At 41.5% G+C, this 17,880-nt stretch overlaps 1 protein-coding gene across 1 annotated transcript in view; it reads left to right on the forward strand.

Moving 5' to 3' along the window:
• The window catches only part of cntnap2a (contactin associated protein 2a), a 245,950-nt gene that overhangs the window by 195,046 nt on the left and 33,024 nt on the right, over positions 1–17,880 (forward strand). Inside the window, exons 16-19 of the mRNA XM_055881617.1 lie at positions 3,480–3,636; positions 6,312–6,439; positions 11,799–11,969; positions 16,113–16,331. Of these exons, the coding sequence (XP_055737592.1) occupies positions 3,480–3,636; positions 6,312–6,439; positions 11,799–11,969; positions 16,113–16,331 (675 nt within the window). The remainder of the gene's footprint in view (positions 1–3,479; positions 3,637–6,311; positions 6,440–11,798; positions 11,970–16,112; positions 16,332–17,880) is intronic.

Below are 17,880 nucleotides of genomic sequence, written 5' to 3' on the forward strand. Positions count from 1 at the left end.
ATTCATAGATTTTAGATGTGTTTGAACACTTTGCAAAACGCTGTATACCCATTGTTTAGCTGGAATGGAATGTTTGTGTCCTGTATATTTGACTGTGATATGTAGTTGCCTCACCTAGCTAACTTAAGATGAATGCACTTACTGTAAGTCGCTCTTGATAATAGCATCTGCTAAATGTCTACAATGTCAAATGTAAACGTTTTATGTACAGATATTATATTACTGTATTTAGTTATTATTTGTAAAAATATATTAATGTCACAAGTGTATCATTTACACAGACGCTATTTGTTTCTGGCCATTTTGAGCCTGTAATTGAACCCACAAATGCTGATGCTCCAGATACTCAACTAGTCTAAAGTAGGCCAGTTTTGTTGCTTCTTTAAATCAGCACAACAGTTTTCAGCTGTGCTAACATAATTGCAAAAGGGTTTTCTAATGATCAATTAGACTTTTAAATGATAAACTTGGATTAGCTAACACACACACAACGTGCCATTGGAACACAGGAGTGATGGTTTCCAACATTACTGAAAATGGATATACTGTATAGCATTTTTGAATGAAACTCTGTGTGCCACTAAGGTGAGACAGAGAGATGTTGTGTGTTTCAGAGATTATCATTGCTTTTGCTTACTCATCTCCTCTCTGTACTGTGTCTCGGATTATATTATTCATAGCATTTTATATTTGGGATTTTATCACAACAGAATAGAAGATCTATATCCGTATATTGTGCCCTTTATTAGAAATAAAGAGAATAGCAATCTTCTCCTCTCTCATATAGTCTCATATTGTGTGTGTTATTGTGCTGTTCCCAGATATTATGCATATCTTTCTACTCTACAGAGCGGAGCATCTGAATAAAACAATATTACGTCTCTTATTACAGACCAGTGACCCCCCCACCTCATAGACACACACACATTTAAAGAGACATGAACCATGCAGCAGACTGGAATTGGGACTGGTTTGGAATCTTAAAAATTGTGTGTGTATATGTCTTATACTACAGTTTTTTTTGATTGCTTAAGCACGATTTTCAAAACACTACACACAATTAGCACAACCACACACCCAATTAGCAAAACACTACAGATCCTTTGCAAAATTAAACACTCTTGTAAAAACTATACACTTCTTTTTAAAAACCACACTTTGTTACCATATGAAACACACACGTTTCACATTACTATACTCTGTTTGCACGAGTTACACTCTGCTGTGATAAACCTAAAACACTTTTAGCACTTCTACTTCCCTATGATTAGAGTAGGCTACTATCAACAAAGTACAAATATAATGTAAATTCACCAAACACTACACAAGACCAATGTTGCAGACTGAAGAAACTCATTTATTTCTCAACACGCCCAAAATGTTGACATGGAGATTCATAATACTGTAACCAAACGTCACTTTACGTTTGTAAGTTCAAAAATAAAAAATAACTAGACATTGTCTCTTCGCCTAGCTGGATCTGGCCAGAGAATTTCATCAACATCGCAGGCAATGTTGTCATTAACAAGACACCTTGGAAAGAAACGTCTTGAATGACGAATCCATCCTTGCATTGCTGCTACCTCCATCTGGTCACAGGCCTCCTCCATGGCTTGGATGAGGGGTACCTTAGCCTGGAGACGGAGATCATATACCTTCCACCGCCATGCCGAGAAAAACTCTTCTATAGGGTTGAGGAATGGAGAGTATGGTGGAAGATATAGGACGGTGAAATGTGGATGTTGCTGAAACCAGTTCTGAACCAGAGCAGAGCGGTGGAAAGACACATTGTCCCAGACAACAATGTATTGCATATGATCCATTTGATTTGCTGCTGTTATGTTGTGCAATTGGTCCAAGAATGTAAGTATGAGTGCTGTGTTGTAAGGGCCCGTATGGGCATGGCGGTGGAGGGCCCAATTCTGTGTAATGGCTGCACAGAGTGTTATATTACCCCCACGTTGCCCTGGGACATTGACTATAGCCCTGTGGCCAATGATGTTTCTTCCCCTCCTTCGTGTTCTCGTCAGGTTGAACCCAGCCTCATCTACGTAAATGAACTCATGCTGGATCTCCTCTCCATCCATTTGTAAAACTCTCTGAAAAGCAGTGTCAGGCAAAATTGTGTAGTTCAGTGTAGATCTAGTATACATATTACAGTACAGTAAAGGATTATGAGACAGTATGAAAGATCACACTGCTAAAGTGAATACATACCTCTGCATAATCATGCCGCAGTCGTTTCACCCTTTCGGAATTGCGCTCGAAAGGCACTCGATAAATTTGCTTCATTTGAATATGTTTTTTTTTTAGGATGCGTGCCAGTGTTGATGTTGAGACCTGATGGATATCGTTGAAAATGGCATGGTTATTGACAATGTTAGCTTGGAGCTGCTTGAGTGTTATAGCATTGTTGGCCAAAACCATGTTTACTATCTCCCTCTCTTGCTGTTCTGTGAACATAGGAGGCCTTCCCCCTTGTCGTCCCTGACCCTCAATCCTATGTAGAAAAAAAAACAGTATACAATAGTACAGTAATTTCACAGGAAAAGGTAACAGAAGTTCTGATAGTGCATAGAATACAGTACTGTAAGCAGTTACTGAAACCGTGCAGATGTTTTTGATATGATGATATTTTTACAATACCTATTTTCCAGTCGAAATGTTCTCATCACACTTGCCACTGTATATCGGCTTAGATTTGGCTGTACTCGCAGTCCAGCCTCCCTCAGCATCAGGCCGTGGTTGACAACGTGGTCAACCAGTGTTGCGCGGATCTCATTTATCAGATTCGGTCCTCTTTGAGCACCTTCTTGTCTTCCTCTTCCTCTTCCTCCCCTTCCTCCTCCTCCTCGTCCTCCTCCTCGTTCTCCTCCTCGTTCTCCTCGTCCTCCTCGTCCTCCTCGTCCTCCTCATTCTCCTCGTCCTCCTCGTTCTCCTCGTCCTCCTCGTTCTCCTCGTCCTCCTCGTTCTCCTCGTCCTCCTCGTTCTCCTCGTCCTCCGCCTCGTGCTTCTCGTCTTCCTCCTCCTCCTCCTCCTCGTCTTACTCTTTCTCTGACTCTTTCCATTGTGCTTGAAGACCGATGAACTCACCTGCTGCTTTTTATAGTGCTTAAACACCTGATTGGTGTGTCTACAATTAAGCAAACGAGTGTTTGCACACCTGATGACTGTGTTGAACCAATTGATTGGACGGTGTGGTAATTTGACAGTCAGTGCTTTGGTATTGCAAGGACGTGACTTCATGATAGATTTTTGTGTGTAATGTATGTTAAGTGTGTTTAGTGTTTTGCAAATCACTGTGTGTAGAGTTTTGCAACAAGTGTGAGGTTGACAATGTGCTTATAGTTGTGCAAATATGGGCTGATGTTTTGCTTCTTGAGTGTAAGGTTTTGCTAATAGTGTACTACTTTTAATTTTAGTGTGTAAGCAATCCAAAAAAACTGTAATATCTCCTGTGTGTGTCTGTGTCTCTCTAGATGGGACCCCCTACACATGGTGGGTGGGTAGGAGCAGTGAGAAACATTTCTACTGGGGAGGATCAGGGCCAGGGATACAGAAGTGTTCCTGTGGTATTGACAGGAACTGCACTGACCCCAAATATGACTGTAACTGTGACGCTGACCACAAACAATGGTGAGTACAGGGGTTGGCGTGGAATGGGGGTACTGTGTGTGTTTATTTTTATTTAACCATCCAGGTTAGTCTCATTGAGATAAAATCTATTTTCAAGAGGGACCTGGTCCAACCAAAACAGCAGCAGGGGCGAACAATGTTTGAGAATGTTTGAGACAAATATCAGACATACTGTAACAACTGACGTGTGTGGTGTGTGTGTGTGTGTGTGTGTGTGTGTGTGTGTGTGTGTGTGTGTGTGTGTGTGTGTGTGTGTGTGTGTGTGTGTGTGTGTGTGTGTGTGTGTGTGTGTGTGTGTGTGTGTGTGTGTGTGTGTCAAGTCACGTTGTCGTGACTTGACTTTAACATTAATCTGAAGACTGTTATTTATCAAATTAACTAACTATGTTTAATTGTTACCCGATGTAACAATTAACTGTAACAATGTAACAATTAACTCGTTAGGATCTGGGGCACCACGAGAGCGGTTCTTCAAAGAGTTACCATCTCCCTAATTAAACTCTAAAAGGTCTTTACCTATCACATCTATAAACAGTCCACTTATTAATCATAACCTCGTATCATATTATCATTCTGAACAGTCGTAACCTCCTTGCATCTGCAAAAACCAGAGCCTTACTTATGATTCAGTACTAAACAAATTACTTTAATTATTTATTTACAAGCTAATTAAATGGGAACACAGGATATACATACATACTCTTATTGACAGGAGACTTAATACACTGAAAACAGGTCCCTAGCGGAATGACCACAACATGGCTGCTTGTTAAAGAAAATATGGAGAGGGAGAGAGAGAGGGACAGAGACACTTAACATTGGGACATTCAGAAACTATTCTCACCTACAGTAACCATATACTTTGCACACGAACCGCCGCCCGCTTTGAGTAAGAAATCATGAATGTTTTTACGTGAAATGCCTGGGTTCGCCGGGGATCTCTCGATGAACAGGGCAGCCTTGGAAGGGGGTTGGGCCTTTTCACAGCACGCTTGTAAGGCTCTGATTGTCCAAAATGTTTCTTGAAGATGCTTCTTTGAAGATAAACTAGCCAGACGTGTCGATGGTCCCCAGTGGGGTGATGAGAGTAGCGTAATACGATGGTTTGAGCAGAGTAACAGGATGGTCCTACTTAAATTCGCTTTCAAAAATACTTTACTTAGGACAGCTAATCTGCCATTCCAGTGATTGTCTGAGAGGTGAGTTTTTTTTCTTCACCTCGTGTTAAGATTGAAAGTTCAAACCATTTTAAACGTGTAGCTGTCAAGCATTTCTGGGTTTTTCTTAACCCATCATTTATTCATTTTGGTGGAAAGGGGCGACCTCACTCCGGGCGGTAACTACTCAAAAAAAAAAAGTTGGGAAATAAAAGTTTATGGGAAAAAATGATCTCTTATAACTTCTCAAATCACATCCCTCTCTTAACAAAAACACTTTCATATTTTTTCATATTACATGCACAACGCATAGTATGGAAACTTCATATATGTAGTGGGTATACTTTCCAAGTTATAATATTTCCTTTATAACATTTTTAATGACATCACAAAATAACCAACATAAGGACGTTAGTGTTCTATAGATCGCCTCTGACCATTCCCCACGTTCTACGTTAGAAATACTGTTCCAGTAGTTGCTTTTGAACGTGTTAGAGTTTCAGCGGGAAAAGGGTCTGTTGAGACAAAGCACATTCCTTTAGTGAATTTGGAGAGTGCAGGCCTGGATCTCCTCCCTTGATTTACAACAGGATGTGAGTTGTTAATCCCCACTAGTTATTTCCTTCCGCCTCTACGGGTGAGAGGGGGTCTGATTGAAGTTATTCATTGCAAACCTGATCTGACCTATTTGGATTCTCGTGGACAGTAATGACAACCAGAAGTCCCCACAAGACTGTGTGTGTGTGTGATATAAATATTACACATAAAACAACACGGTTAGTGTATTAAAGGCTCTGTGTTGAAGCAGTGAGCGATGTCCCCCCTCTCCTCCAATAATAACAAAACATTGTGTTTCTCAACCCTTTAAAACACCTGATGGATGTTCTCATTAGAATAATGTATAGCTGCTAGTTACTCTTTCTCTTTCTCCCTCTGTCCTTTTCTGAATGTCCCTCTCCTTCTCTCGTCTCTTCTTCTGTCTCTCTTCCTCCACCTCCCTCTCCTTCTCTCTTCTCTTCTTCTGTCTCTCTTCCTCCACCTCCCTCTCCTACTCTCCCCTCTCGCTTCACAACACCCTCTCTCTTTCTTTCTCTTTCTCTTTCTCTTGTTACGATAACAGATGAGTGTTATTCTCTCTCTCCCTCTTTCCATTAATATTGTGTGTATTAATGTTTTTTTCTCCGGTTGAGTGAGTATGTGATCTATAGTACACACATCTCTATTTCCCCTCATTACACATAGAGTTGGCATGACACACACACACTTGGCTCCCATCGTGTCCTCCATATATTAGTTCTCATAAAAGGCAGAGAACAACAAGCAGATAATAAGGACAAATACAGGCTGCTTCAGAACAAAGACCATTTATTTAAAATGTTAACGCTTTACAAGTTTACCCCCTCTCCCTTTTCCTCATTCCATAATATTTGTTATATTTCTGCAAGATTAATAATATAGAAAAATACTATCTCCTCCTTTTCCTCTCTTCCTTCATCTGTTCTTTCTTCTCCTCCCCAGGAGAGAGGACAGTGGTCTGTTGGTGTATAAGGACCATTTGCCAGTCAGTCAGGTTGCCGTGGGTGACACCAACAGGCTGGGTTCAGAGGCAAGGCTCACAGTCGGGCCGCTCCGTTGTCAAGGAGACCGTGAGTTCCGCGCATGAAGCTGTTATTCCTTTTATTCAGTCACTTTGGTGCAATTTTCAAAAGTATGTGGTACATTTTCAAAATGCTTAGTACAAAACTCGAAACAGATCATCAAAAGGGCAGTTGTTTCAAAACTCTAAGCATATTTTCAAATGATTAAGTATACCACACTAAATCATAGTCAATTTTTCAACAAACTTATTCAGTGATTCATCTAGAAATACATTTTTCACATTGCAATACTGTATACAGTGCTTTCGGAAAGTATTCAGACCCCTTTTTCCACATGTTGTTAGGTTACAGCCTTATTTTAAAATGTAATAAAAAAAATATTCCCTCATCAATCTACACACAATACCCCATAATGACACAGCCAAACAGTTGTTTTTTTAATTGTAGCAAATATATAAAATAAAAAAATGGAAATAGCACATTTACATAAGTATTCAGACCCTTTACTCAGTACTTTGTTGAAGCAGCAATTACAGCCTCGAGTCTCCTTGGGTATGACGCTTCAAGCTTGGCACACCTGTATTTGGGGAGTTTCTCCCAATCTTCTCTGCAGATCCTCTAAAGCTCTGTCAGGTTGGATGGGGAGCGTTGCTGCACAGCTATTTTCAGGTCTCTCCAGAGATGTTCGATTGGGTTCAAGTCCAGGCTCTGGCTGGGCCACTCTAGGACATGCAGAGACTCCTGTGTTGTCTTGGCTGTGTGCTTAGGGTTGTTGGCCTGTTGGAACGTGAACCTTCGCCCCAGTCTGAGGTCCTGAGCACTCTGTATCAGGTTTTCATCAAGGATCGTCTTGTGCTTTGCTCCGTTCATCTTTCCCTCAATCCTGACTAGTCTCCCAGTCCCTGCCGCTGAAAGACATCCCCACAGCATGATGCTGCCACCACCATGCTTCACTGTAGGGATGGTGCCAGGTTCCCTCCAGACGTAACACTTGGCATTCAGGCCAAAGAGTTCAATCTTGGTTTCATCAGACCCGAGAATCTTGTTTCTCATGGTCCGAGAGTCTTTAGGTGCCTTTTGGCAAACTCCAAGCGGGCTGTCATGTGCCTTTTACTGAGGAGTGGCTTCCGTCAGTCCACTCTACCATAAAAGCCTGATTGGTGGAGTGCTGCAGAGATGATTGTCCTTCTGGAATGTTTCCCATCTCCACAGCGGAACTCTGGAACCACCAAGACTCTTCCTAGAGCTGGCTGCTCGGCCAAACTCAGCAATCGAGGGTGACCAAGAACCTGATGGTAACTCTGACAGATTCCTAACTTCTTCCATTTAAGAATGATGGAGGCCACTGTGTTATTGGGGCCCTTCAATGCTACAGAATTCCTGTCTTGGGTTTCTACGGACAATTCCTTCGACCTTATGGCTTGGTTTTTGCTCTGACATGCACTGTCCACTGTGGAACCTTATATAGACAGGTGTGTGCCTTTCCAAATCATGTCCAATCAACTGAATTTACCACAGGTGGATTCCATTCAAGTTGTAGAAACATCTCAAGGATGATCAATGGAAACTGAGCTTAATTTCATGTCTCATAGCAAAGGGTCTGAATACTTACGTAAATAAGGTATTTCTGTAGATTGCTGAGGAAAATATTTTATTTAATACCTTTTAGAGTAAGGCTGTAATGTAACAACATTTGAAAAAAGTCAAGGGGTCTGAATACTTTCCGAAGGCACTGTACTTGTGAAAATTGCACCAAAGTGATAAACTAACTGTAATTTTGTGTGTTTGTGCACGTGTGCGAGTGGGTGCGTGTGTGTAAGGGTGAGTGTGTACGCGCTCATACACACCCGCGCCCACATACTCAATTCAACATGTGTCATTTGTGTCAATCACCTTAAGGGTCTTTTGTCAAACTTTTGAACTTTTTCTCTACAGAGCAATACAATTAGAGGCCTTTCATAAAAGGAATAGAAAATCAAACTCAATTATACACACTTAAAAGGAGAGAGGAACAGAAGAATGAAGGAAAGAAAGGATAAAATGTTTCTGACCCTTTCGAACTCTATCATTACCATGTCCACATGATGTAGGGACAAAGGACCCGACCCTCAGTCATAGCTGGAAGAGTTTGTGTGTGGGTGTGTGCAGGGCCCAGCCCTCTCATTAGGCAGGACTATGGGTCTTCTTATGGCGGGAGATCGACGAGGGCGGCATTTTCTGAGCTAAACAGACCAAGACGGTACCTCCAACAGCACATAATACCTCACATAATTAATTCTGGCCAAAAACAATGACAATTTCTCTCAACCAGTGGCATGTGGGCTTTTTAGGTGAGTGCTGATGCCGCCCTATGATAAGCATTGCCCACTTTGTCAGTGGCAGGGACTCAAAATAATGATCTTGTCCATTCCCAGCGTGCCTCTCCAGGGTGCTGTTGGAGAGACACGTCTCTGCGGCGCTCCACCAATGTTACGTCAAAAAAAGAATCTAACATAAATCATGTAGCAGATACAGGATATGGTAGAAAGTAGCCTACAGACTGGAGATAAAATGGATGACAATGTAATGTGACAGATATTTTTTACATCATGTAGGTTTCTCCGATCAAATAGCCTAACCTAAATGGCCCCCCATTCCAATAAAAAATGCACTGACATGTTAACAAACAACATATTCAAAAACAGGTCAAAGTAAAATGGACAGTATGGAATGGACAAAGTTTCATCCCATTGTCATGATGGTGTGGTTTCAAGTTATTATCCGTAAAAAAAAATTGACAAGCTGATCATGGCGAAAAAATGAAATATTTCTGCATTTCTAGCTGTGTCAACACATTGCAAATAGACTCAGGATAACTCATCCTGATAAAGTTGGGTAGCTGATATTCAGAGCTTAAATGGCCATTGACTGATTAGTTACAGGAATCAGGACTAATAAAGCCAATGCTATGGCCTGTTTTACAAACGGTGGGCCTACAACAATGATGGGCATTCATAACAGTCCAGTGTAAGCACGGACCGATGCCTACATCTTTTGGATGTCTTTTTTTGGCCCTATCCGGACCAGACGTCTTTTCTTGGTGTTTTACAAACAGTATGCCTACCACATAGATGGGCATTCCTTAAATGTTATTTCAGGCGACACTGTAGGCCAGTGGTGGGCAACTCGAGTCCTCTGGGGCCTGATTGGTGTCAAACCTTTGCCCCAGCTAACACATCTGACACCAATAACTAACTAATCATGATCATCAGTTTAGAATGGAATTAGTTTCATCAGCTGTGTTGGCTAGGGATGGGGAAAGTGTGACAACACTCCGGCCCCTGAGGACTAGAGTTACCCATCCCTGATGTAGGCTATACCTCAGTAAGCACAGACCGATGCTGACGCTAATTGGACATCTTATGTTTGGTTCAGATTTTGTCAGGTCTGGACCAGCCTTGATTTTGCACAAACATAGACGTCTATAAATGACATATTTTTAACTTTCATTCAGAACCTAAAATGTACCTAATTCAACGTTCGGGAAATAACTATTTTAAACTTTCCTTCAGAACCGAAAATGTACCTGATTTCAAAGCCCGGAAAATATGTATTTTAGACGTCTTTCAATGTCATTTTGCTTACTTGGACTGTTCTTGTAGGAGCTTGTCTCGCCTAGGGTGGCTGAACAGCCAGGACAGGCCTTGTGTGTGTGTGTGTGTGTGAGTCTCTTGCATCGGGTCCCAAGTTAACCCTTTTCTGTAGCCATGTCTGCCTCTGGGTAATCGTAATTAAATAGCAAAGACTTCAAATAATAAAACGGGCCCAGTAGGTGGCAAGTGTGTGTGTGTGTGTGTGTGTGTGTGTGTGTGTGTGTGTGTGTGTGTGTGTGTGTGTGTGTGTGTGTGTGTGTGTGTGTGTGTGTGTGTGTGTGTGTGTGTGTGTGTGTGTGTGTGTGTGTGTGTGTGTGTGTGTGTGTGTGTGTGTGTGTGTGCTTGCGCGTACTTATGCTTATGTGTGCGGCTTCTGGGGCAGTGCGATAAGCCCTCCTCTGTAAAAGCACTGGACTCCTCCTCTTGCCAAGCATCACATCCCGTCCCAGAGCAGAGAGGCTTAAAGAGAGCGGGGGAAACAGAGAGGGATAGAGGGAAAGAGAGAAAGAGATTAAAAAAGAGGGGGAGAGAGACAGAGAAGGGGTGAGGGAGTGGAAGATGTAATGTTATTCAGGGCATGGCTGGAAGTGACAGATTTATCTGCCATCCCACACACACACACACACACACACACACACACACACACACACACACACACACACACACACACACACACACACACACACACCTACAAATAACCACACAGTCCCGTAAGTGTCACTGTGTGAATGAAGTCTTTAGATTTAAGTTTCACACAGATCTCACTGAACAGATAACGACATACAATACATGCTACATCCCTCTTTCTCTCTCTCTCTATCTCTCTCACACTACCTCTCTTTGTCATCTCCCCCCTCCTCCTGCCAGAAAGATGCAGAGAGAGAGAGAAAGAGAGTGAAAGAAAGACAAAGAGAGGGAAAGAAAGAGAAAGAGGGAGGAAGAAAGACAAAGACAATGCAAAGCTGAATCCCATGCCATGAGCTTTTGTTCCTCCAAAGGTCATCTGACATTTTATTTTTCTCCTCTCCTTTTCCCCTGCATTCCCCCTTCTTTCCCCCTGCGTTTCCCCTTCTATTCCCCTGCGTTTCCCCTTCTTTCCCCTGTGTTTTCCCTTCTTTTCCCCTGCGTTTCCCCTTCTTTTCCCCTGTGTTTCCCCTTCTTTTCCCCTGCGTTTCCCCTTCTTTTAACCTGTGTTCCCCCTTCTTTTCCCCTGCGTTTCACCTTCTTTTTTCCCTGTGTTTCCACTTCTTTCCCCCTGTGTTTCCACTTCTTTTCCCCTGTGTTTCCCCTTCTTTTCCCCTGTGTTACCCCTTCTTTTCCCCTGCGTTTCCCCTTCTTTTAACCTGTGTTCCCCCTTCTTTTCCCCTGCGTTTCACCTTCTTTTTTCCCTGTGTTTCCACTTCTTTTCCCCTGTGTTCCCCTTCTTTTACCCTGCGTTTCCCCTTCTTTTACCCTGCGTTTCCCCTTCTTTTCCCCTGCGTTTCCCCTTCTTATCCCCTGCGTTTCACCTTCTTTTTCCCCTGTGTTTCCACTTCTTTCCCCCTGTGTTTCCACTTCTTTTCCCCTGTGTTCCCCTTCTTTTACCCTGCGTTTCCCCTTCTTTTCCCCTGCGTTTCCCCATCTTTTCCCCTGCGTTTCACCTTCTTTTTCCCCTGTGTTTCCACTTCTTTTCCCCTTCTTTTCCCCTGCGTTTCCCCTTCTTTTACCCTGTGTTTCCCCTCCTTTTCCCCTGCGTTTCCCCTTATTTTCCCCTGCATTTCCCCTCCTTTCCCCAGGTAACTACTGGAACGCAGCATCATTCACCACGCCCTCCTCCTACCTGCATTTCTCCACTTTCCAGGGAGAGACCAGCGCTGATATCTCCTTCTACTTCAAGACCAGCGCTCCCTACGGGGTGTTCCTGGAAAACCTCGGCAACACAGACTTCATACGCCTCGAACTCAAATGTAAGTGACTGTACCTCGTTCTCTCTCATTTAGCACACTCTTTAGTTCTGTGGCTTCTTCTGTTTTTACACTCCTTTCATTGGCCTCTCTGGCTTGTTCTCTCTCTTTCATCTTTTTCAATTACTCCTCTTTTCCCCTCTTCAATCCTCCTCTCTTTATTGCACTGTATTAGAACGATGAAAAAAAACTCTGACATTTCTGTTCAGACTTTAAAACTTTTCCCTGACTGCTTCCCTCTCAGTTCTCAAATCAAGTCAAATCAAACTTTATCTGTCACGTGCACGAATACAGCAAGTTCTTTTGAAATGCTTACTTACAAACCCTTAACCAACAGTGCATTTCAAGAAGAGTTAAGAAAATATTTACCAAATAAAATAAAATAAAAATGAATAAAAAGTAACACAGTAACATAACTATAACGAGGCTATATACAGGTGTTACTGGTACTGTATCGCTCTATATGGCTCTAAAGCGATGATTGACATGTCATGTGCTTTATGCGACTATACTTGAATGCCTGAAATTAAATGGCTAAATGGGCATTCAATCATATTCAGATTGAGAATGTTAAATTCCAGGGGATCATATTTAGCCACGGTTCTTTTATGATGAGATGGCTATTTAACCATACTGCCCTACACAGGCAAAACACAGTCTTTTATTTTGCTGAAAAATCTGTATTTTTCTGTTTAGACAGACAGCAGTTTCTGATACTCCTTTGTAAATTTTGATCAACTCGTTTGTTATTGGGTCAGGAAAGTAAATACCACATTAACTTCTCTGGGATATGTGGGACGGTAGCGTCCCACTTGGCCAAAAGCCAGAAAAAATGTAGCGCGCCAAATTCAAATATATTACTATAAAAATCAATCTTTCATGAAATCACACATGAAAGACACCAAATTAAAGCTACACATATTGTGAATCCAGCCAACATGTCTGATTTCAAAAAGGATTTACGGGGAAAGCACACCAAACAATTATGTTAGCTCAGTACATAGCCACAGAAAAACACAGCCATTTTCACAGCAAAAGATAGTAGTCACAAAAAGCAGAAATAGAGATAAAATGAATCACTAACCTTTGATGATCTTCATCAGATGACACTCATAGGACATCATGTTACACAATACATTTAGGTTTTGTTCGATAATGTGCATATTTATGTCCACAAATCTCGGTTTACATTGGCGCCATGTTCAGAAATGCCTCCAAAATATCCGGAGAAATTGCAGAGAGCTACGTCAAATAACATAAATACTCATCATAAACTTTGATGAAAGACACATATTTTACATAGAATTAAAGATACACTTGTTCTTAATGCAACCGCTGTCAGATTTCAAAAAAACTTTACGTAAAAAGCACACCATGCAATAATCTGAGACGGCGCTCAGTTAAAAACAACATTTCTCCGCCATGTTGGAGTCAACAGAAATACGAAATTACATCATAAATATTCCCTTACCGTTTATTATCTTCATCAGAAAGCACTCCCAGGAATCCTAGTTCCACAATAAATCGTTGTTTTGTTCGATAATGTCCATTACTTATGTCTAAGTAGCTACTTTTGCTAGCATGTTTAGTGCACATGTCCAAACGCTTGCGCAGATGCAGTCGAACTCGGACGAAAACTTCAAAAAGTTATATAACAGGTCGAATAAACTGGTCAAACTAAGTAGAAAATCAATCTTCAGGATGTTGTTATCATAACTATCCAATAACGTTCCAACCGGAGAATTCCTTTGTGTCTCTAGAAGAAATGGAACGCAAGGCGTCTCTATAGGCATTCTGCCAGACCACTGACTGAAACACCTCCCATCCGGCTCAACATCACAGCAGAGGCTTCATTCCACATTCGACAGACTGTTGACATCTAGTGGAAGGCGTAGGAAGTGCAAACAGATCCATATCTTACAGGGAATTGAAAAGGCGATGAGTTGAACATCGACCAGCCTCAGAATTCTCACTTCCTGTTTGGAATATTTCTCAGGTTTTTGCCTGACATATGAGTTCTGTTATACTTACAGACATCATTCAAACAGTTTTAGAAACTTCAGAGTGTTTTATATCCAATAGTAATAATAATATGCATATATTAGCATCTGGGACAGATTAGGAGGCAGTTCACTATTCATCCAAAAGTGAAAATGCTGCCCCCTATCATAAAGAAGTTAATCAGATAATATACCTGGCCATTAAAGCAAATATTTTTTTACCAAATTCGTAGTTACTGCGTTTTGCCATTGTAGGGCAGCATAGTGGCTGTCAATTTGATGATGGATGACAAATTACATTTCCGCAGATTTCAAAGAGCTTTAGGTTTAATAGGGGTAATTCACCTCATCCACTCACAATTTTGTGGCAGAGTCTTTAGTAGTGATGTATAACAGCCACCTTGGGGGAAAACGTCAGACTTCTTGGCTTACAACTAATATATAACACCTGCTTAGGACACACCCACACCTCCTCCAGCTGCCCTCTCTCTCTCCCCCTTTGTCATTCATTCCCTCTCTTTCTCTGCATCTCTCTCCCTCTCTCTCCCTCTCTTTCTCTGCATCTCTCTCCCTCTCTCTCCCTCTCTTTCTCTGCATCTCTCTCCCTCTCTCTCTCACCATCTTTCTCTCTGAGAAGAGGTTGTTGAATATTCATGTGTGAGTTGTGAATGAGCTTTAATTTTGTTGGAGGAGAAATAATTTATTTCTCTCGTCATTCTGCCGCTCTCATCTTTCAAAACACTCTCTCAAGGGTGAGGTGGTGTGTGTCTGTGTCCTTTTTTCTTTTGTTAACAGAAGTAGAGATGAGGCGGAGTATGGGATGGAGGGAGCGATGGAGAGAAAGAAGAGGGAGATTAGTTGGAGTTTCACCAAGTCGTGCTCAGGCCTTCATTACAATAGATTAGTTAGTCTGTTTTCACACTGGGGCTTTAGGCTCTGTGTTTGGCTGTTTTACTCAACTAACAGAGGCTAAACTGTCCCTCTGTTGTTTCTGGCGGGAGAGAAAAGGGAGACAGAGTAGGAAAGAGTGGAAATAAAGGAGAGCAATAAAAGGGATGATGATCAGTGTGTGATTGATAGGGTGGCCAGGTGAGAGGGCAGAAGGGAGAGTGACTCACACATAGCCTTTAGCCAGTAACATCTGGACTGAACAGGTGGTTAGTGGCAGACTTATACACACCCATCTCTACAGACACCTATACATACACACACACACACACATCTCTACAGACACCTATACATACACACACACACACACACCTCTACAGACACCTATACATACACACATACACCTCTACAGATACCTATACATACACACACACACACACACACCTCTATCGACACAGTCACACACACACACACACACATCTCTATAGACACCTACACATACACATCTCTACAGACACCTATACACACACACACATTTCTACAGACACCTATACATACACACACACACACCTCTACAGACACCTATACATACACACACACACACATCTCTACAGACACCTATACATACACGCATACACACCTCTACAGACACCTATACATACACACACATCTCTACAGACACCTATACATACACCCATACACATCTCTACAGACACCTATACATACACACACACACACATCTCTACAGACACCTATACATACACGCATACACACCTCTACAGACACAGTCAAACACACATTCTCTCTTTTGTGTGTGTGTGTGTGTGTGTGTGTGTGTGTGTGTGTGTGTGTGTGTGTGTGTGTGTGTGTGTGTGTGTGTGTGTGTGTGTGTGTGTGTGTGTGTGTGTGTGTGTGTGTGTGTGTGTGTGTGTGTGTGTATCAATATTTTTGTGAATTAGCTCCATCAAACACTGAGTGCAGTCATTATCACAGTAAAGCTGAAATCTATAATAACTAAATGAGTCTCCATAACCAATGAGGCATTAGATTAGTTATTGAACTGTAGAACTCCAGGGTGGAAAACAATGATTTATGAGATGAAGACTGAAAATGTTTGATTATTAAACCAAAGGTACTTTATGCATTCAAATAAATAGATTCAAATGTGGTTAGTAGTTTGTGGACATGGCATTGATTCAAAACCTCTTGTTTTTATTATTATTATTATTCTGCTTTTCTTCTTCCTTTCTTCCTCTAGCTCCTACTGTCATCTCCTTCTCCTTTGACGTGGGGAATGGCCCCGTGGAATTGGCCGTCCATTCAGCCACGCCCCTCAATGATGACCAATGGCATCGCGTCATGGCAGAGCGGAACGTGAAGGAGGCGGTGCTACAGCTGGATCTGAACTATAGGGAAGCTCGTCCCGCCCCTCCACAGGGACACACACGGCTAGAGCTGTTTAGTCAGCTTTATGTGGGTAAGAGATACACACACACACACACACTCACACTCACACTCACACTCACACTCACACTCACACTCACACTCACACTCACACACACACAACATAAAAATAGTACAATACTGTACTACTGCATTTATATTTAATTCATCTGTCATTATATTTTAACTTTGCAAAGTTCAATAAGTTGGCTATATAGTTTGTGCCAGTATAACATTATAAAGTGTCTTTATATTCCCCTAAGTAGGTTCTCCGAAGCTTAGATACGACTGATTATAATGAAGATAAGACATACTCACACACACACATACGCACGCGCACAACGTTAAAGAATGATGTAAAACTAACTCCTCATGACCGTGTTAAATTATTAACAGTTGCAGACGATTAAGACTAAGTCCTCATTATGCCACACAGAGACAATGAATTAAGTCCTCATTATGCCACACAGAGACAATGAATTAAGTCCTCATTATGCCACACAGAGACAATGAATTAAGTCCTCATTATGCCACACAGAGACAATGAATTAAGTCCTCATTATGCCACACAGAGACAATGAATTAAGTCCTCATTATGCCACACAGAGACAATGAATTAAGTCCTCACTATGCCACACAGAGACAATTAATTAAATCCTCATTATGCCACACAGAGACAATTAATTAAGTCCTCATTATGCCACACAGAGACAATTAATTAAGTCCTCATTATGCCACACAGAGACAATGAATTAAGTCCTCATTATGCCACACAGAGACAATTAATTAAATCCTCATTATGCCACACAGAGACAATGAATTAAATCCTCATTATGCCACACAGAGACAATGAATTAAATCCTCATTATGCCACACAGAGACAATTAATTAAATCCTCATTATGCCACACAGAGACAATGAATTAAGTCCTCATTATGCCACACAGAGACAATGAATTAAGTCCTCATTATGCCACACAGAGACAATGAATTAAGTCCTCATTATGCCACATAGAGACAAGGAATTAAGTCCTCATTATGCCACACAGAGACAATGAATTAAATCCTCATTATGCCACACAGAGACAATGAATTAAATCCTCATTATGCCACAGAGAGACAATGAATTAAGTCCTCACTATGCCACACAGAGACAATGAATTAAGTCCTCACTATGCCACACAGAGACAATTAATTAAATCCTCATTATGCCACACAGAGACAATGAATTAAATCCTCATTATGCCACACAGAGACAATTAATTAAGTCCTCATTATGCCACACAGAGACAATGAATTAAATCCTCATTATGCCACACAGAGACAATGAATTAAGTCCTCATTATGCCACACAGAGACAATTAATTAAGTCCTTATTATGCCACACAGAGACAATGAATTAAGTCCTCATTATGCCACACAGAGACAATGAATTAAGTCCTCATTATGCCACACAGAGACAATTATTAAATTCTCATTATGCCACACAGAGACAATTAATTAAGTCCTCATTATGCCACACAGAGACAATGAATTAAGTCCTCATTATGCCACACAGAGACAATTAATTAAGTCCTCATTATG

Source organism: Salvelinus fontinalis, chromosome 25 (assembly GCF_029448725.1).
Source record: "Salvelinus fontinalis isolate EN_2023a chromosome 25, ASM2944872v1, whole genome shotgun sequence".
In the NCBI taxonomy this organism is placed as follows: Eukaryota; Metazoa; Chordata; class Actinopteri; order Salmoniformes; family Salmonidae; genus Salvelinus; species Salvelinus fontinalis.